The sequence below is a fragment of the Orcinus orca genome, chromosome 1 (genome assembly GCF_937001465.1).
Source record: "Orcinus orca chromosome 1, mOrcOrc1.1, whole genome shotgun sequence".
In the NCBI taxonomy this organism is placed as follows: Eukaryota; Metazoa; Chordata; class Mammalia; order Artiodactyla; family Delphinidae; genus Orcinus; species Orcinus orca.
Window position 1 is genome coordinate 49,623,238 of NC_064559.1, and position 21,616 is coordinate 49,644,853.

A 21,616-nucleotide genomic window follows, 5' to 3' on the forward strand; every position below is an offset into this window, starting at 1 on the left:
GTGCTGAGTCCTGTTTTCTCCCAAAGAAAGAATTAAGAAGGCACCTAGGGCTTCTCACTATTTTATAGGTGGGCGTGTGGCACGTATATTACTCAATATTTACTAAGGCCTAAAGCAGTCATATCCTTTCATGTCTATCAAGCTGGCCAGCTGTCACCAGACGTAGTGACATGAGAGAGAACCGCATCTACTACATTGTATATTGTCATCATCCTCTTCTGATTAATGCTATCCCCTTACAGTTTCAGAGTACGTTTTCTCAAACAGTTCAAAGGTCTCCAAAGGAGAGATAAAAGATTCTGAGCCCTGCTTGTGAGATAAAATACCGGAGATACAGAAGAGAAAGATTCACTCTGGGTCACAACTGATTCAACGTGATATTCAATACTCTATTCACGGAACCCTACCTACTCCCCTAATTAGCTCTTCTCACACAGTCCTCGCCTAGAAGCAGCAGAGACATCTCTCAGCCATGGAAAGTCACCCACCCTGGCCTCCAAGAGCCTCCGTGAGGAGACCTATTTCTCATCATGGGCTGGGGTTCGTGGCGGAACGTACACCAAAGGAAACCTCTCGTCTGTTTATCAGAGGGGGGGACTGGGCCACATCTCAAGCCAAGAGCACACTGCTGCTCACCAAGAAGGAACAGAAGAAGATGAAAGAGACGAAGTACACGTAGGCCAGGTCGGTGCCACAGCGCTCGCTCTCGCTCTGCCCTGAGGGTGCGGTGGTGTCAGGCTCACAGCCCTTCTCCCCGAGGCACGACAGCATTATCTCCTGCCAGGCCTCACCCGTGGCACTCCTGAGCCCAAAAGACAACTCGGTTAGTAGCAGCAGGTCTGCGTGTCCTAACCTCTCCTCAGCACTCTTCCCGACTCACTCATCTAGGTTCCTCTTATGCTCAGCCTCCTTCGAGTGCGATGGAGAGTACCAGTGAGGTCTCTCCTGGGCTCTGCCACCTCACCCACTGCCTCTCCATCTTCTGTTGACAGCGGTAGAGAGGGCAGTGGAACTCTCTAAGACCCCACGTAAACCTGGTCATCCGTGGTTTCAGCCCTTAAATGGAATCTGGCCTGCAATCCACCCTCACCTTCCCCTTCTCAAAGCCCTGGAGGATGTGCTGAAACTGCATTTTGCAAATTGACCACTGAGTCAAAGATGTGGAGGAAACGTTCTAAAGTCAAGTCATCGGAGCAGTTTTTCGGACATCCTGCCCCTGCTTCCGCCCTCATCTCACTGTCTATCCTGTGAGCAGAGACAAAGGGGAACGGGCGGAAGAGGCAGGCCGACTGTTTCTCTCTCGCAGGAGAGCTCCAGCCACCACAGTTACGGATCCAGGTACCTGAAGAGTAGCATGAGGGACCCAAAGAAACTCCGGAAGTTGTTGTGCCGGTTGATGTGACTCTCCTCATCTAATTTTATGTTTCCAAAGACCTGGATGAGAAAAACAACAGAAAGCCCTGAGCATTATTGAGCGGTGGGATGTGTCCAGTGCAGGATATTAGATGTACCTGCAGGCTTGGTGAATTCACATGCGTGGCTTCTCCCACTGGCCTAACCATGAAGCAGACAACTCAAAACCCAGGAAGGCTGGTAGACCCCCACGTTCTTGGCCTGATATGCGGGAGGAGTTATATTCTCCAGTGACGCAAAGAGGATGAATGCTTGCAAGGACCGCAGAAGGCAAGATCTTTGAAAGCCATTCTGCTTAGATGTAGTTCCTCCCACACCTAATTTGGTCTTTTTATTTCTGTGATACCTACTCACTATGGTACTCAAGCAGTCTGTCAAAGACATTACCCTATAATAGGCATGCAGGGAACGAGTTACCCCTCCCCTCTTCCTGTCTCAGCTGGTAATGATGAGAACACTTGCATTTGCAGAAGATGTGATTTATCCCTTACAAAGGATAAATAGGCAGATGTTGTCCTGGAATTTGCAAGCAGTTTAAGTCAGAGAGGGGTATCTCTATCTTCCTTGGATATGTTCCCATCTGAAGAGTCACATCTCAGAAGTGTGATACAGCTATAACCCAGAGTCCATGAGAATGAACACACACCAAGTCCAGGCCAATAGGATGAAGAAAGTCTGGAAAACTGGATACTTGGAAAAGGAAAAAGAAAATGGATTGGGGCAGATCTGGCTATAGAGTGAGTTTACTAATCTGCTGTGGGTCTCTGGGCTTAGAATGAGGTCACTGTGCAAGTTCATGTGGAAAAAAGAGGGAAAAGTCAGAGATCTTTATCTATAGTGAATAATGATGAGCTCTCAGACACAGTGCTGTCTGGAGCCAAGGTCGACCCCATGTCTCTCTAGATGGGAAGGGTGCCCTTACACGTGTACTTTCCTCCCCAGACATGATTCAGATCTCAGGATCTACTCTCACGAGGCAATGTCTGTACAACCGAAGGCTTACAGGTCACTTTTCCGGCCTTTTGAGATTATATTGAGCCTGTATTTAACATGCTTCAGTTTACCTAATACGTGCTAAATGGAACACATTTCCCGCCCCCCCCCCCCCCAACAGTGTCTAGAATGTGCAATTAAGAACAGTCTCTGCTATTTTGCTCAAATAGCTCCCACTGACACCTGCTTGGGGAATTTGTTCTCAACGCTGATTTTCAAAACCTAAATACTACTTGTCTCTCAGGGAGAATGGAGGTGGCAAGCTAGGCAGTGCTGGGGAGGAAGGGAAGGAGGGAGATAAGGCTGAGGGCCCCCAGTCAGACAAATAGTAGCACTGAAAAAAATCCCACTCAAACAATCAAACCTAGTTCTGGATGCCCCAGGAGGAAACCGCCATATATCCTTGCCCATGTTCACATCCCCTTCTGTCTTTCTTTACACCCATTTAACTCAAAATCCATAGTTTATGCCTGATTCATCACACGCACACAACTTACAGTGTATTTCCTCCCTGTGACACTCCTGAAGCCATTATTCGTTGTCCCCTTTACGATATTCTCGAATACCTTACCCAATCATGAACTAGCTGGAGGGCACACTGTGAGTTTACAAAAGTTATGTATGTAATAGTCAAGGAACTACTGTCAAGCCAATAATGTATATTTATAATGAAGGTGGTGTTTAAATTTTTCCACCTTTTGAAAAAGCTTTTCACTTAGTCCTTGTCAGTAACCCAAATCTCCTACATCCAAAGGAAAGGCTATGGAAGAGAAAGGTTTGATGAGACCCACTGGAACACTTAATGAAAGTATAGGCTTAAATCTGTTTCACTTGGGATTACAGAACTTTAGAACTAGAAGGGACCTGTAAAGCTATCTATCCAACTCCTCTACTGCACCGGTGATGGGGTTAAGGCCCAGAGAGGTTCAGTGACTTGACCAAGTTTGCACAGCTGGTCAGTGGTGGAGCTGAGGCTGGAAGCCTATAGCCCCAGGACTCTCCCAAACCCAGCAAGTTACTCCTTCCTTCCATCTTCAGACTTCTCTGCAAAGCTCTCTTCTTCTAAGAAGCCCTTGAAAGTTCAGAATAATGGTGCTTCTCACAGATACCTCCTATTGCTAGTTCTCTTTCCAATGCTTGTCTACTTTCCTTTTGCTTTTCTGTTTGTACGGATCCCTCTGCTTTGTTATGACTGTATGAGACACAGCCTTTCTAGGTACAAGCTAGGTGTCTTCTTTGTGTGTGGTGTGGGGTCTCCGTCACGGGACAGGATGAAGATGGCCAGCTAAAGGTAAGTCACAGTGGGAATGGCATTCATGTCTTGGTGGAATGGAAGTAGTGATCTTATTTTTTGGAAATAAGTCTGAGGGCAATAAATGATTACCCATTGTGGTTATTGTAAATATTGCAATTTCACAACTGAAGAACTCCTATCTCCCACTAAAGGGTCAGAGAAATACTTGTATTTGCTTGTTGGTGGGAGGAGAGACAGTGCAGAGAACTTGCAGTCCAGTAGGAACATGGGCTGCAGAGCAGACAGAGCTGAGATTTAAACTCAGCTCTCCCACTTACTATCTGAGATCTTGAGTGTGTTACAAGTTACTTAGCCATGCTAAGCAACAGTGGAGACAATGAAACCCACATATAAACATTTTCACATCACTCCTGAATACATCAGTCATGTATCTTGTGGGGGGTGTGTGTGTGTGTAATATATATATTTGCGGGGAGAGAGAGAAAGTGAGGGAGAGAAAGGGAGGCAGGAATGGGTAAGAATATCTATTTAGCACAGTGTCTGGAACACTCAGGAATTCAAGTGATGGTAAACAGTATTATCATCATCAGTAGTATTACTAACAGGTTAATATTAGAGATGGTGTTAATCTAGTTTATTTTGCTGGAAGATGAAAAGGGGATAAGAACTATTTTAAGCATGGACCAAAAAAAAAGAACCCTAATTTAATCAAGTTTCATTTGGCCGTTCAAGAACATTTTAATTCTAGAATCAAATATTTGAGAGTTTGGATGGACTTAATAGAAGTCATCAAGCCAATCTTCCACTTCAGCTGGGATTCAGCTTGCACCCACTTCTGACATCATCATTAAAGCTCTACCAAAATATCCTCCGTGAAGGAGAACTCATTACTTTTCAACCAAATCTCACCGTTTTTGACACTTGACATTCTATTGTCTTTTTGGAGAACAAAACTCTCCAGTCATGGGATCAGAAGATGAACAAAATTTGGAAGTGCAGGCAAGAGAGAGGAACAAAAAGAAGACATTTCAGAGAAGCGCTCAAAAGGGCTGCTGACACGTCAAGCCTGGGGGATGCGTGCAGTGGCTCCAGATGGCAGCCACCACTGAGAAGGCAGCTGGCCGTTCAAAGGCAGCCAGACCACCTGACTGCAGAGACTCCCACTTGGCTGAGGTCCTACGCTGGGGTCTAGTCTCCACATCTCCAAGTCAGAAAATCAGCCTCTCGGAGCCCAGCAGAGAGCCTGTGTATCCAACTAGACAGGTGCATGGGATGTGCTGCTGGCTGTTTATGGTAGGAGTTCACCCACCACAAATGACAGCAGCCTTTGAAAGATCTTTTGGCCTCTTCTGCTCAGTGGGTTTCTGGTTACCTGCCTAAGTACCCAGGGTGGGAACCTCATCCACTTCTCCATTCCGAAACTGGAAAGGATGTGGTAACCAAGGAGAACCATCCAGCGAGCTGCGTGGTCCTTGGACAGGCATCAGCCGGGATGTGGCCCTTGGGTTTCCTGAGGACTGGGCACACTGCCAGGAACTCTGAGCTGTTCCCAGTGGTGGGTCTTAGGGCATCCATCTCAGCCATGTGGGATGGAACTCGCATACATTTTGTGCTGCTGTCTGCAGAAGAACCACCACCTGACCTTCTTTTAGGTCTGGCTCAGATATGGGAGGGTCCTGAGATACGCATCATCACGAGCCCTACCCTATCCTTAGTCTCGTGGGGGGAACCCCTCTGGCTAAGAACAGCGGTGTCATCTTCACTGGAGTCCAGCTGCTTATGAGGCAGCACCATGACCTGACCACCTCAGAGGAAGCCCCTGTATCAGACCACCCTGACCATCTGGGCAACCCGAGTGGGGAACCCTGCACACGTGAATTCCCAAGGTCATATTGCAACAAGATCCTGGGAGCGAGCCTCAGGGCAAGAAGGGATTCTTGAAAGGACCTCAATCCTGTAGGCTCAGGCTAGAAAGCCAGAGACAACCTGGGCAACAACTGTCCCCCACCAGAGCCCTGATGCACCCTCTCTCACCTGCATCCCAATGATGGCATAGATGAAGAAAAGCATGGCAATCAGAAGGCAGACGTAGGGGAGGGCCTGGAAAGAAAGCAGAGACACGACCATGAATTTAAAGGCAGGCAGCTCCAGGGTCACCTGCAGCACGGGCAGACAGGAACTCTTGTCCTGAGACTGACTTAAAACACAGGGCTGGGGCTCTCTATTCACCCGGGATGTTCTATTTTGGGATTCCATACTTTTGCAGATGTCCATATCCTCTGACAGATATGTAAGCTGGTGGCCCCAGAGAGGCTTGTAATTTCCCCTCTGTCGAGAATATTCCCTGACCCACAAGTGTGTGGCCCATATATCCAAGGGAGAGCTGGGAAAACTTCTTGGGATTGGGATTCATCCCACTCTGTATGCAGAATATTAATAACCTGGGCAGTTGTGATGCAAATTACACAGCAAGCATTTAGCTTTGGCTCCCAAACCCCTGTATTACCCTTCCCAACCCTCGCTCAATGTGAGGTTCATAACGGAGCATTTGGAAGCAAAATGAAATGGCTGGGGTCTCAGTTGCCGGTCAGTTCCTAGCAGGCTCCTTCAAGCTCTGATGAAACATCTTTTTCCAATGTTTAAGCGTCCTGACCTTTCATTCTGTGTCACGCAAAATTCCAAAAAGGCTTTCAAAGCGTGAGCCATCACAAAACCCTGCCATGAAGCCACATGGCACAAAATTCCACACTGTGCCAGCTAACTGCCACTCTGGGGTGACAACACTTTACTGATGGGGGTGAAAGGGCGAGTGCAAGAGACAGAAGGCCGGGAACTGCCCCTGGTGGCTGGGGGAGGATGGAGACATAGGGCAGTCTGGTTTGGAGGCCAGGATTATAATTCTGGGCTGATCTCAGTGCTGACACGGAAGCCCCTCTTCTTTACCACCCAGGAAGCCTCCCTGGCAGTTCGTGCAACTCCGAGTCTCCACCCTCTCTCGAGTGTGTACAGCACAGCTCCCCGGAGAGCAATTGAAGGCTTTCAGACTGCATGAACCAGGCAGAGCTTATCAACAGAGCTAACTAAATGAAGAGCCCTGGGAGACTTTTACAACTTGAATAAAGAATAACATTAAAATGCAATAGGGCTTCCCTGGTGGCACAGTGGTTGAGAGTCCGCCTGCCGATGCAGGGGACGCGGGTTCGTGCTCCGGTCCGGGAAGATCCCACATGCTGCGGAGCGGCTGGGCCCGTGAGCCATGGCCGCTGAGCCTGCGCATCTGGAGCCTGTGCTCCGCAATGGGAGAGGCCACAACAGTGAGAGGCCCGCGTACCGCAAAAAAAAAAAAAAAATGCAATAGAGGGGTTTCCTTGGGGCGCAGTGGTAAAGAATCTGCTTGACAATGCAGGGGACACGTGTTCAAGCCCTGGCATGTGGGAAGATCCCACATGCTGCAGAGCAACTAAGCCCGTGCGCCACAACTACTGAGCCTGCGCTCCAGAGCCCGCAAGCCACAATTACTGAGCCCACGTGCCACAACTACTGAAGCCTGTGCACCTAGAGCCTGTGCTCCGCAACAAGATAAGCCATGACAATGAGAAGCCCGCGCATCGCAACGAACAGTAGCCCCTGCTCACCGCAACTAGAGAAAAGCCCGCGCAGCAACGAAGACCCGAGCCAAAAATAAATAAATTAATTAATTAATTAAAATGCAATAGAGAGTTGGTGGGAGAACCCCTTCTCCAGTGGAGTGCTGATTCTCAAGATCTGTGAGGAGCGACTACATCCCGAGGGGGCATGTGAAGACACCATCTGCTGAAAGGAAAGAGTAGGGAGGCAGGTTTCTCTCCCAGCTTTGAGGAGAGGACCAAAGAGTCATCCTGATCTCTCTTCTTGTCATGTTGTAAATTCCAACACAAAATAAGGAAGAGAGAAGAACTGAGTAGGGGTCAGCGGTGGAGAACTGGGTGATGCTCAGGGTGGGGCTGGGGAAGGCAGAGGCAGGGGCAACGCTGTTTACACACTGTTACTTTCTGCTGTGTATGCACAGAGGCAGCCTTTGTTAAACCAGCTTCAAGAAACAACTTCTACACTGTGTTCCAGGGCTGCACCATCCATCACAGTGTCACCGGGAGGCAGATGCAGCTGTCTTCACTGTTCTCTCTCTATTCACTGGAATACGCCAGTCATTTGGTCATCAATTTTTGACATGCTTTTCTTTGCCCTCGACAGTATACACTTTGACAGAGAATCAGTGATCATGAGACTATGACAGGCTGACACATATTTCTTAAGAGACTCACTAACAACTGTAACTTGTCGCACAGGCCTCTATAAAAAGCTTTTAAGACCATCTTGTGTTTCAAATTCTAAATCCAGATCCACCCGAGACTCAAATGGTAAATTCTTGCTAAGGTTTTCAATTTCTCCCCTGTCACTGAGCTTTGGAGAAATAGTTTTCATGGAGGTGACACCTCTCTGGGAGTCATAGCACCAAACAATTATCTGAATCCAATAAAAATGTCAAGGTTGCTTGTGGGACCCTGAGCGTCCTTACAACTGGCCTCACATCTCAGATCCCCAGGACTTTGCTGAAGAAGTAAATCAGTAACGATGGTGTGGCACGAAGTCCCTTGCAAGTGACAAGAAACCATGAATTCACTGACAAGCTTTCTTTAGTTCAATCTGTAGTTAAAATGTACAAACAATTAAAATAAAGAAGGCAATTCAATAAATTCATGATTTTTCATCTTTGAATCAATTTCATCAACCACATTTTTAAAGTACATTCATTGAAAGACTCTTTTTTATAGGAGGAAAATAGTAGGCTTTTGAGCAGCGTTGATGTCCCCCAAAGCTGAAAAACAAACTAATTGTATTTGCTAGAGCTTGAAGATATTGAAATATGTTTGGAAAACTTCTTTTACTGGAAACCTCTGCCATTATAGTGGATCTCAGGTATCAATTTTTAACTTGTTTATTACATATACATCTCTGTATGGCTCCATGAGATCATTCAGAAGAAGCTCTCACCATATTAACCTTGCTCAGGTACCCTCTGGGTTTGTGGGATGCAGAGGTAACTATTAGCATGGCATATATTCAGTGGTTCAGGAAATACACTAATGATGACACGGGTGGGACTGGTATGAATCATCTTGTTATAAAACACAACTCAAGGAGTCCTTTGAAAAACCGTTCTGTGAAATAAAGCCACGGACAAATCCCTGAAAAATGCAGAGGATATGTGACTACAGGTGGCTGGCTCTGTCCGTGGATGGGATTGCCCAGGGCATACTGAAATACCTCGGGAGGGAGCACACCTCATAAAACGAGCCCCCTGCCTCAGTGGACAGAGAAGGTAACTGAGTTACAAAGTTGGGGTGATTTTTTAGCATGAGATTCTAGCCAGTTAGTCATAAGCTAACCGCTGCCTGGCCAAGTTGTGTTGTAACTAAGAACTGCTGTGTTTATCTAATGCTTCTGACAAACGCCCATCCCCAGAGGCGAGGGGACTTGTGGAATCATGCTGCGTTGCCTGGTGTGCTGTCTGATGTGACAGGGCCGCTGCAACCCTCAGAGGGGAGGAGCTTGTGCCCTTTACCTTAAAGGACTGCACGAAGGTCCAAAGTAAAATACGGATGGTGTAGCCTTGACGCAGAAGCTTGATGAGGCGGGCGGCTCGGAAGAGCTTCAGAAAGCTCATATTGAAGCCACTGGTGTTCACCAGCTGGTGGATCAAAAGGAAACGTATCATTAGTGACATTATGGTCATTTAGAACATCTAAGCACTGGTATTTGTGTATTTATCTCTCATTCAGATCATAGAATGGAACATGGATGCTGTCTTTTGTTTTTAACCCCATTTTCAGCTGATGGGCCAGTGGGGACCATCTCTCGGAGCCTCCCCAGGCCTGCCCTCTATTCCCAGAAAGAAGGCATGGAAGTACCACAGATGGATGCCCCACATACAACTGACAAAACTGGCCTCCCCAGTCTTCTCTAAGTAGTCCTAACTCTGCACTCGGATGCCAGAGGGCAGACCTAACCATCTCTCTTGCACATGATGGCCCTCCAATATTCGAAGACTTGTGATGAGCTCTCCAAGTCTTCCTTAGGGTGAACCATTTCAGGGAAACAGTTCAGGTCTAACAAGTCTGAGGGCGAAGACCCTGTGCCTCTTTTGTGTCTCTCAAAGAATCTAGCAGGACACTGTGCACACTCGGCCTCTCCTGGGCCCTCTATCCCATTCACCCCCATTGGATGGCTGCTATCTGAGTCGTGCAAATGGGACCAAGCCTTCCATGAGATCCAGCGCCATCCAATGTTCCCATTTTCTGGCAAAAGCTCAGGAATGAGGAAGTGAACAGGGGGCTGCACATTGGACTTGTGGAGTTAAAAATGGACAATGTGCAGAGAATTTTTTTTTAATGCAACCCCAGGGCCAAGCCTAAAGAGAAGGACCAAGGAGCCACTCACCTTGCTGTCTGTCAGAATAATTTCTGTGATACTGCCAATCACCGTGATGAAGTCAAAGATGTTCCAGGTGTCTCGGAAATAGTTCTGCCAAGTGGATTCAGCCACGGGAGCATCCGGGAAAAAAAGGAAAAGAAAACACGGGAGAAAATGGAAAAAAGACGTCTTTCATGACATAACTTTGTCACTTGGAATTAAAACTTGTCAATTCCAGGACAAGTTCATTCTAACTTTCGCTTTAGTTTCCTATTTCTAACCCAAAATGCTGTTTTTCCTTCACTAATTTGAGAGTTCTCATTTGGGAAGCAGTTTCATCACTATTTGGAGACCTTGTTTTTGAAGCTGTCACTAAAGAGCTACATCAAAAAAAGTATAAGATTTTTTCATGTAATATTACATAAAAATATGTAAGAAAGAGATCTGGGGCCTAGAACATTTTGATGTCCAAAAATGAAAGATCATAATTGTCACCTACAAGACAATAAAATTATTTACAGTATCACTCCAAGGTTTTCTATAACTTGTAAATTATTATTTATATAGCATCATGTGACCCTATAAATATAGTTCTGACTTTCAACTAACAATAAAAGTCACAGAGATGTCCTAAGTGACTAAAGATCAAAGATGTGTCAAAAATCGCTTCCTAACTCCACTGAGCCTTTTCACACCAACTGCTGATTGGCAATAGGATGAACAAACTCATCTTTCCCCCGTTTCCCTGCTCCGTTACACCTTTCGAGGAGGTGTAACTAAATACAATACAAGGAAGCAGCAACAGAATGAGTGGGTTAAAGGACACGAAGAAGTAAAGGACCTGGATACATGCACCAGCCAGCCAACGTTAAGCTTAATAGAGAAAGTGGGCTCTGCTCCCATCTCCAGTGCTCCGGTGAAAACAGACCTTGGACTATATTTCTTAAAAGAAACAAAACGCTTGGGACTCCAAGACGTTACCCACTTGCCCTTGGGTGGCGCTTCCCGTAAGAGACCCTCAGAGCACTGCAAAATACACCCTCTTCCATCCCCACAACTGGCATTCATGAATCCTTGCTACACATGCCAGATTTTGTGCCAGGTCCTCCCTTGGCATTCTTTCAGTTCATTTATTCCTCCCATGGATGCTGTAAGTAGGTAGTGATAAATACCTCATAAATTACTGAGTGGTAGGGCTAGCAAGAAGAATGGGTAGAGATACGCGATAAAGAGAGAAATGTTCTGAGGAGAGAGAAGGTACGTTTATGAGCACCTACTCAGGACCTGCCACCTTAGGTATATTCCCTCACGGGACACACACACAGTATCTAAGGCTAATGGCAGCTATCGTTATCCTCCTTTTATGAATGAGAAAACTGAGGCTTAGAGAGGCCCGTCTGATTCCAAAGTCACAGGCACCTGCCAGGCATGTACAGAAACTAAGTACACAGACTCAAAAACTCACTGCTGCTAAGGATGACTACCTCAGGAGTGGGGTCAAGTTGAGTCTCTGAGTTCCTCAATTCTCAGTGCTCTCCTATTACCAACCCGGGGTGAGCTTCCTAATTCTTGGTTAGGTCCCTATATGAGAGCTAGAATATAAAACTAGCTCTCGGGGGACAGAAGCCCTAGATTCCAGTAGAGGAAGTCTTACAATACAGTATGGTAGAGCACAGCATAACATAGTACAGACTAGTAGATTACAGTGGACAAAGTGTGGGCTTTGAAGCCAGAGAGACCAGGATCTGAACACTGGCTCTGCCTTTCAGTAACCTTGTGCAAAGTACTGAATCTTCTTGAGCCCTAGCTCATCCGTATAAGAAGAAAACCATAATGGCCATCTAATAGAGTTCTTATGAAGCTAAAATGGATGATACATAAAGCTTTTGGTACTTAGTAGACAACCAATGTATGTCAATTCTCTCCCTCTTTCTTTTTCCTCTTCCTTCCTTTTCTATTCCCACTCCACTTTCCAATTCTACTGCCTTTTATTCTGTAATCTTCAAAGAGCGACACAATTTTTCTGACCTTCAATTTCCTCATTTAAAATAACAACAACAACGATAATCACAGCTTCTGCCATGCCTATTTCAGAGTCATCGAGAAGATCTGACAAAAACAGTATATATTAGGGCGTTCTGAAAATCTACAGTACTATATCAATGAAAAGACTTATTCGGGACTAGTGGTGCCTTTTATAGTGTGAGAATGCTTCTAGACCTTGAATGAAAATACGGGGCTGAAGGTGGGAAGGAGGCAGGCTTTGGGGCCGAATCATCTAGTTAAGCCTGTAAGCATGTATTCCGCAATCACCATAATTTGACACAGAATTGGGGACTTGAGTCACAGACGACGTCAATCCAACATGCGAATAATCAAGATGCAGGGAAAAACTTGTCCTGTTTTTACACAGGCTTCCCCCACCCCCTTCTCCTCCCGCCCAGGGCCAGACTGTATTATAATGGCATCTTTGTTGCTGGTAGTTTACTTTTATTTCTCCAAGACTCAAAAGGGAGTCAAACAACCAACAATACAGCCACCTGCAAGGGGTTCCCTTCAACTCTCCTCCCCAAACCATCAAATCAATGACTTTTCAAAGAACCGCCAGGAAACCAGAAGCAATCGCCACCGTCAACACTCACAACCATCAAGCCGAGGCCAGAGTCCCTGTTCAAGCTGCCCCCAGACAAACATATATTCAGATAATCAGCTGAGTTTCTCTTCTTGCAGGGAAAGCCATATACATATAATTTGAAATGGTAGCTCACACACAAAGTAAGTGTGAAGCAGCTGTCGGGTGGGTTTATCTGCAGCCCACTGATCTCACTGTAAACACTGAGGCAAGGGTGGCAGAGAGGATTATTTTGTTTACAGGACACTGAAGTGAAGGGCTAGGTTTGCTTCACACCCTTGATGGTAGATGCGAAAATCTGCCAAACAACTATAATTAGTAGTTGAGGAGAAGTAAAAGGAGGACTCATGCCAGAAAAACTCAACCCAACCCTCCCCAAACCAATTCCAGAAACTGCCCCCCCGACCCCACACTTGCTCACTCTCTCTCATACACACACTTTAAAGGCCATTAGCCTTTGGAAGCTTAAGTGCTAAACATTTAGTTTTAGTGGCAGAAATTACTCTTCAGGTAACTAAAGGGAGGAGGATTACTAGGTAAAATCTATTATTTGCTATGTTTGAGGCTAAGCGGGACAGATATGTTCCCATTTGAGTTATAAGATTTTCAACCTTTCACCAGTAAATAAGCACTCAGGTTTATTAGTCCAGTCCTTGTTTTGCTCTTCCTGACAGATAAATCTTACTAAGTTCTAGTAAGACTCAACGACTGTCGCCCCTTGACAACTGACAGACTTTGACGAGAACAGAGCTGATAGCTAGAGGTAGGAGCTGGGGATCTGGTTCTCTTTGTCTTTTCTCCTAACACCCTCACACATCATCCTGTCTCTACGGCAGTTTTTTGAAGCAGTCGAAACAAGCCCACAATTAGGTGGGCAGGTGTGTGAACCCTTTCTGGAATAGCGGTGACCGCCCTCCCTTCCAACAAAGGCTGGCAATGTACCCAAAGAGAAGGGAAGACAAGAATGATGCCGGGATAAATTCCATGACGTACCAAGAAGCCAAACGCAATGATCTTTAGGACACATTCCAGGGAGAACACCATGGTGAAGGCGATATTCAGGTACTTCAGGGCCAGTTCATAGGTACACGGAGCAGAGTAGTACTGCCGGGAAGAGAAAAGAGGAAAGAATCAAACCCCTAAAGGTGAGAGGGTCCATGAGAGAGGCTGGCCATCTCGCGCCCCTGCCCTTGGGGGACATTCTGGTGTCATCTAGGGCTAGAGAGGAGAAGCACACGTCCTAGCAAAACAAAACAGAGGAAAACACGGGTCTTATTAGCAAAATGGCCAGTCTTCCTAGAGTTGAAGGTGAGAAGGGCAGAAACATTTCCTAGAGTTAATTACTTTACCATTTAGTATTAAAAACCTCTTCCGACACTCTTTTAGAACCCCATGATCATCTACATCTCCTGACATCTCCACCCTTGTCTGCGTCTGATTGCCATCGCCAACCTTTGCTTTCAGAGTTCCTGGACTGCTACTATATATTTCACTGCATTTTGCCCCAAAGACCCAAAGGCTGGGCTGTGGATGGAGACAAGATGAAAGAGAAATTCCACGATGGAAAAGTAGGTAACAGGGCTTCCCTGGTGGCGCAGTGGTTGAGAGTCCGCCTTGCCGATGCAGGGGACACGGGTTCGTGCCCCGGTCTGGGAAGATCCCACATGCCGCGGAGCGGCTGGGCCCGTGAGCCATGGCCGCTGAGCCTGCGTGTCTGGAGCCTGTGCTCCGCAACGGGAGAGGCCACAGCAGTGAAAGGCCCGCGTACCACAAAAAAAAAAAAAAAAAAAAAAAAAAAGAAATGTAGGTAAGGAGGCAACAGACTGGTAAGCTGGAGTGTTTTCTCAGTGTCTCGGGCACACACACAAGTGCTCTGCGAAGGGAGAGTTGCCGAGGCTCAGCCTGCCCGCGTGCCTCCCAGCCACCACCTTCTCACCTTCATCATCAGCACGACAGTGTTCAGGGCGATCATGGCCATGATGGTGTACTCAAAGGATGGAGACACCACAAAGTGCCAGACGCGGTACTGGAAGGTGTGCCTGTTCTGGGGCATGTAGCGGGTGAGTGGTTTGGCACTGATGGCGAAGTCGATGCACGCCCTCTGCAGGAGAGTCACACTGATTAGTCAAGCTCAGATTCCCTAAACCTCGCACACGGGTGAGCTCTCTGTCAGACGGTTAGAAGAAGAGGACAGTGTGTGAGAAGAGGCTAGGGCTGGGCAAGCAGAGGTAAAAAGCAGCAAAAGAAATTATCTGGACAGAGCTGCAGGTGAGATGTCACCTTAAACGAATACACAGAACTAGAAGGGTTCGGTCCCATGCGGTAAGGACTTGATGGTTATTAATAATGCCCTTTACACAGCACAAGACTTAGATATTTGGGCAGGAAGCTCACAGTCAGAAGTAAAAATCTATCTCCCTGTGCATTCCCATAGCACTTTATTTGCATTTCTCTTATAGACTCTAACAATTTCTAGTTCAGTTCCAGGATAAAAACAATGGACCCGACAATGTGTCAGAACTACGCTTGTTACTACAAAAGCAGTAATAAGTTAGACAGGTTCCCCGCCCTTACAGCAAATATACACCATTGAGGGATGCAGGAAGGGAAGCAGACGTGTTAACGTTATAACGTTAGCACACGTCTTTCACCCCCACCTCCAGACGATGCGCCACATAAACGCAGGGGCTGCATCTTAAACACCTTACATCCCTCCCGGTTCTCTGTGTCTCATACCTGGGCTTTAAACAGAGCGGATACTCCAAAAACATTTATTTAATGACTGGCTAATGCATTTCCCCCCAATTCTCTCTCTAATTCACAACAAAATGGAGAGCATTCTGTCTTCCTCCTAACACTGCTGGTCTGAGAGTCCTTTCCAGAGCGCCCCCTGGCCCTACACTCCAGACCCCTCGTTTCACCTCGTTCTTCTCCAGGCTGCACTCCTCCATCATCTTGTCCCCTTGCTCCTGGAAGGTGATGATGATGAGAGCCACAAAGATGTTGACGAAGAAGAAAGGAAAGACCACAAAGTAGACCACGTAAAAGATGGACATCTCCATGCGGTTGCTGCGGCTCGGGCCTCGGTCTTCCTCTGTCACATCGACAGAATGCTGCAAAACTCTGGGGACAGAACGAGAGGGCACGGATGGTGGACGGCGATCTTGGAAGCTGCTGTGACTCAAGGCTTCATTAGCAGATGTACCATCTACTGTATTTTCTTATCTGACTTTTTAAACTTGGTGGATCCTCCGTGAATTTGGGGCTCCACAACCAAGCTGGCGGACCCCCAATCCACTGCTCTTTCTAGCCCCGGTGCCATCACGCATCCAACTCCCTAACACCAGAGTGACATTACTTTATAGTTGAGGTTGTCATAAAATACCAAGAGACTCCTGAATTTCCCTTTGGCATTTTGCTGCCCCCAGAAAGTAGTGTCTTGGCTACCGCCAAGTCCCTGAAAAAATAAGCCTGCAGCTACGAGCAGCATAAAAACTGCATTCTGTTGTCTTTGACATGTGAGGTATGACCACAGAAAGCATCTCTGGGTTCTGCCACCGCATCCTTAACCCTTGACCCTCATGTCCAGGGCCAACTCGGAGGATAAATCTGTCTAAGACAGTCCTCAGGGACTCTCCTACGGTGCGGAGAGCTGTTCAAAACTCATTTGTTCTGTAGGAATCAGATGGCTCTATTCAACTCCTTGATCATGGGCTGAAACACTGTGTTTCAAATATTTCCCGGACTTCGTCAGCTCCCTCCTGATTCCCGCCTGAAGGATTTTCATTCTTCCTGTCTCCTGCCCGTCTTACCTACTCATAACCACTTACTTTCCTTGGTACAATAACAAAGGGTTAGCCTTGTTTATCTTGAATCAACTTCTCAAGGCAAACACATGGCCCTAGCCCAGCTCACAGACAAGCATGCCAAGCCAAACCCATCACTCACTGAGGCCATCCTTCCCCTGTGGAGACGGTGAAGAGGGTCAGCAGGGCCCAGATGATGTTGTCATAGTGGAATTCATGGCGCTTCCATTCTCGGCCTTTCACCTCCATCTTGTTTTTCTCGTGATCTACATAGTTTCCTCTAAAACCAGAGCAGAAGTGAACCAGAACCTCTTCACTATAGCTCATGGAAGAGCAAAGAAATTCTAGGGACTTTGATAATGTACAGTAGTAATTATCAGCATTCAAACCCAAGCAAGAGGGGATTTTATTAAGGCAGTGTATTATCATGGAATAAAAATGAGATTTGGTGCCCAACAGACATGGAAGATTAAATCCTAGTCCTTTCACTAGTCACTGTATAACCTTGAGCAACTTCCTTAAACTTTCTGTGCCTAGGCTTCCACACCTATAATGTGCAAATAAAACCTATCTCAAAAGGTCATTAGAAAGATTTAAAATTAAAACCTGATGCAAAATGCTATGTTCCATGTCTGACACAAAAGAGGTACTCACTCAAAATGTGGCAACTTCTTATTTTGCCTTTTTTCCCAAAAGAGGAATGGATTTAAGAAAGGGGGAAAGAAAAGACCTATCTGTAAAGGGTTGTGTGGACCTTGGCAGAACGCACTTTAGCAGAAAGTGAGTGGTATGTGCTGGTGGCGCTTACATGCACTCCTTCTCTGTGTCCTTGGAACTGTCTGTGCAATAGAAGAACTTGCCCTTGAAAAGTTGAACTGCGATGACAGCAAAGATGAACATGAAGAGCTTATAGACAATTAGTATGTTGAAGACATTTTTCAAGGAGGTGACCACACAGTCGAAGACAGCCTGTGAACAGAAAAAAGAGCCCTGGTGTGTGAATCCCTGAAATGGCCTGTGTATTTGCCTACAGCTGAGTTGGACCCAGACTACCACCAGCCAGCCCACTGAGAAGGTGCCCTAGGAGATAGCACCCTAGGAAGAAGTGACACTCATGGGATTCGGACCTGTTTTCTAAGCTGGTCATGACTGTAGGAACCTATAATTTAGGAGGGGAACACATGTTCTGAATCTGGAAGGAAACCCAAAGCAGTAGAGACCAAGATGGTATCAGGCAGTGGAGGGAGTCCTTTGTGGAATCCTATTACGGGCACTCCACTTAGCGTGAAACAGAAATTTATTCCAGAAAAGGGATCCTTGAAATCATTTCGCCTGTTTTAGGCGTTAAATAGCTTACCCATAACTTCATCTATTTGGGGCACGTTCTTAGATTTGATTTATATACTGAATATGTATTGTTTTCTCTTAGCCTTTCTAAATAGATCAGGGAGTGATAATAAACTCTCATCTTTGTTCATTTTAATGATATTTTGTAATAAGTTCACACATTTACCCCAATTACATTCCACACTTCACGTAAATGTTCTCTAGTTTAAAGCTGGCTGTGCTGGGGATGAAGATTCAACAGGTGATGTGGGAAGGGGTAAGAGCCACCCTCTCTTAGAGATGGGAGGATCAGATGGACAGAATCAGGAACTTGCACTTCAGTTCAAGGCAGTGAATCTCCCTCTGAAGAATCCATTGTAGGCCCTAAGCCATGAATAGTTACATGGGAATTCAACACATTTCAAACCATTTTTAGGTTATTTTCTAGGTTTGTAGGTTTAGCTCACTGAAGAGTCTAGCCCCACAGTGGCGCTGCATTTGAGCAGTTGCCTCTTCACAGCGCTGGGTGAACACTGCTGGTTTAATTAGTTCAGCACTGCAGGGAATGTGAGTGACACGCAGCCTCGTGGAATTATCAGATCCACCTACATTTCCCTCAGGTTATGGAGCTGCAGAGCAAAGAGCCAGCCCTTCCTAATTAGTTGGAATTAACCAAGGTTGGGTCGCCTTCTTCAGCCTGTTAATTAATCTCATCATCCTGTCCAAGCCCTTCTCAGGACCCCAACATAGCTCAGAGGAGGAGACCAGTGGACCTGGGCTGCAGCTAACAACATTGGTTAGGGCCCCAGGCCTCCCGGCCAAATTTTTCTGGGGGTGAGGCAGAAAGGAATGAATGTTCACAGGCACTGACCCCGGCCAGGCCCTGTGCTGGGGCCTGTCACCAGGTGGAGGGTTATAATGAACAGCGTGTGAAAGATTTCCTGATACCGTGGGAGGTGCCTGATCCAGGAGGGAAGGCAGGGCAGTGGAGGAGGAGAGCAGGCAGTGAGGACACTTCCTTTGGAGCACGAGTACCTCTCCTCGGGAATCCACGCAGGAGGCCAGGGCCCTGGGCTCTGAGAGGAAGCCATGTCTCAGCCAGTTAGGGGGTCTTCCAAAAAGACCTTCCTGTGGTCTTAAGCCTTTGATCAACCTGGTTGGTTTAACACCTCTCTGCAGAGCCAGAGGGCTGAAAGGGAAGCAGTTGGGGTGGCGGTGGAGGGACTGGTGGGGAATATCAGAGGTGAGGCAAACCCAATGGGAAAGAGGAACTGGGGAGCAGGGGAGTCCCTTGTTCCCTCCCTGGTGGTGGCTGGCTCTCATTCGCAGGAATTCAGGAAGGAAAAACTTTTCTCCCATGAGGCTTCAGCTTCCATAACAGCAAGGGATCTGTGTGGGAGAGGCGGGTTCCACAAGCCAGCAACCTAAGGGCAGGAAGGCTCAGGGAAGGAGCTCAGGGTGGGTGAGCAGGTCAGAGGGCAGGAGAACCCAGATAATAGTCCTATGAAGACACAGGTCCTGGCAACAGGGAGAACTTAGTTGTGTGAGCTCACTTCCCCATTTCTTCTCTGCTTGTGCCAAAAATGACTCTGTGTCCTTGGGCAAGTTATTGGCCTCTAAGATATGAAGGGTCAGGGCTACAAGATTCTTTCTTTCTCTAGAATCATGAGGAAAGAAACCAGCCCAGGTGACTTGGTCTGACGTAGTATGTGGACCACAACACGCAGGGCTCATGCTCCTTCCATTGTGGTGTCTGACCCACCTTAATGACACAGGAGGCTCCAGGATAAAGCCACACAGGGTTCTTCCTATGACTTCCCACAGAGGGTGGGGCAAAAGTCCTTAGAGACAGATTTTTTAGGATATTGGTTATTTTCCTTTGAAACTCAGACCCTTAGTTCAAGCAGATGAAAAGAATCTCAGTCTCTGTGTGAGCAAAAAGAATATCCCCAGAAATAATTCTCCAAAAGCAGGCCACCTAGGCGTCTCTCTCTAGAGGAAGGGGAGCTGATGGGAAGAAACTGGCGAACGTTACCTTGAGCTTGGGCAGGCGCTTGATGGTCTTGAGCGGTCTCAGCACACGCAGCACCCGCAGGGACTTGATGGTCTTGATGTCCCGGCCCTTGTTGCTTCTGCAGGGGAGAAGCCCCGGGAAATCACAGGACAGGGGACAGTTAAAGTGACAGTCACACTACTACGTTAACAGCAACAGGGAGAAGGGAGAAAGAGGTGTGGGCAAGAGGCCTGAAACTGGGTCAGAGTAGACCCCAAACAACACTTTCTGGGAACATTTTCCAATCACTCCCCAGCATGCACACACTCATATGCACGCACACTCATGCATACTCACAAAGGGCAAGACACAGGCACACCACAGAGGCACCCGTGCACACACGTCAATCAACACTTCCTACCCCTAACAGCCGGAGCAATGCTGCTCATGACCACACTGACCAAATGGACATGGAGGATCAATCGACTGGGGAACACGACCGTAGCCCGTTGTGGACAGGCATGGTGCCTAGCCTAGGGAGTCTTCAGTAGAAGGCTCTCAAAGAGCATGTGCTGAATTGAATAGGGAGCCATGGTTGACAGCAAGTCTCATCAGAGGACTCTGCCTAGTCCTTCCTTCAGCTCTAGGTTTGTCACCTCTGCACAGTTCATGAGTTCAGGGGAGAGCAGGGTAAGGAAGGCTGGTGGGGACATGACACCCATGCTGGGCTGGGCTGCTGGCTCCAGAGAGAGCACGTCATGCAGGCTTCTAGCCAGGACTTGGGCTCACACCCCGATTATCTCTGTGCGAGTGGCTCTTCCAGCAGTCCCTTCCCATTTCCAGCCCTCTGCACCTAGCACAAGCGGCAGAGAGCCTGCAGTTGGAGGAGGTCCAAACTGCAGCCCCCGCCCACCTTTATCCTTGCCCTACAGCTGATGACCCTCCCTCTTCAGCCTCTCGGAAATGTTTGCTCCTAGTAGACAAAATACATCTTTCTATTTTTAGGAAGGAAATGAATAAATCAACCTGCATTTCTCTCTCCACCCTGCCCATCCCTTGAGATCTTTGCATTCGAGTCAAACAACTGCAATTTGTAAAACATGCAGATGGTAGAAAATGAGACTCTAAATAGTGAGCTCAGGTTCTGGTTCTTTCCTCACGTTGGCCCAGATCACCGTGACACCAACTATCGGAGGAAATGGGATCCATCTAGAACATCAGATGGGAACTACAAGGCTTCTGCCTGCTTTTCACCCTGTCCTTCCTGCCATACCCATCCTCCAAATAGGGAGATCAAAGGCCATCCATTCCTTCATACAAGGCAAGGCAGGAAGACAGTTAATGGAAGGCTGACTGCCTAGAAGGTGAATTCTGAGACCCTCTTAAATGGTTACAATCCATGATGTGTAAGTTGCTTTTACTCCGTTCTAGATCTGAATATAGATAACCCGAAAGTATCACATTGATATCAATGGCCTTTTGCATCCGTGGGCTTTGTATATTTTATAAACTCTTTTACTTTAGTAGGATCGTCTATCTACCTTTCTAAAAAGGCAACATATAGGCCGAAAACATATCCAAACCAATAAGAATGATCATTTCCCAAGAAGGCTTGGTGACTCCTAGTTTCTGTTCTCTTGGATATCAATGAAAACACACCACTCACATAAACTCACCACTCCTTTCTTAGTGAGCCAGTTCCTTCCCTCTCAACCATACTTTCTCCCTCCTCCAACCCACTCCCCATA

At 47.0% G+C, this 21,616-nt stretch overlaps 1 protein-coding gene across 1 annotated transcript in view; it reads right to left on the bottom strand.

Annotated features, from left to right (window-relative positions):
• Positions 1–21,616, bottom strand: part of CACNA1E (calcium voltage-gated channel subunit alpha1 E) — a 474,871-nt gene that overhangs the window by 31,375 nt on the left and 421,880 nt on the right. Inside the window, exons 29-39 of the mRNA XM_049700372.1 lie at positions 19,911–20,007; positions 17,358–17,518; positions 16,692–16,829; positions 15,665–15,866; positions 14,680–14,844; positions 13,737–13,847; positions 10,139–10,222; positions 9,264–9,389; positions 5,696–5,761; positions 1,343–1,434; positions 637–802 (exon numbers count right to left, since the gene is read on the bottom strand). Coding sequence (XP_049556329.1) covers positions 637–802; positions 1,343–1,434; positions 5,696–5,761; positions 9,264–9,389; positions 10,139–10,222; positions 13,737–13,847; positions 14,680–14,844; positions 15,665–15,866; positions 16,692–16,829; positions 17,358–17,518; positions 19,911–20,007 — 1,408 coding nt within the window. The remainder of the gene's footprint in view (positions 1–636; positions 803–1,342; positions 1,435–5,695; positions 5,762–9,263; positions 9,390–10,138; positions 10,223–13,736; positions 13,848–14,679; positions 14,845–15,664; positions 15,867–16,691; positions 16,830–17,357; positions 17,519–19,910; positions 20,008–21,616) is intronic.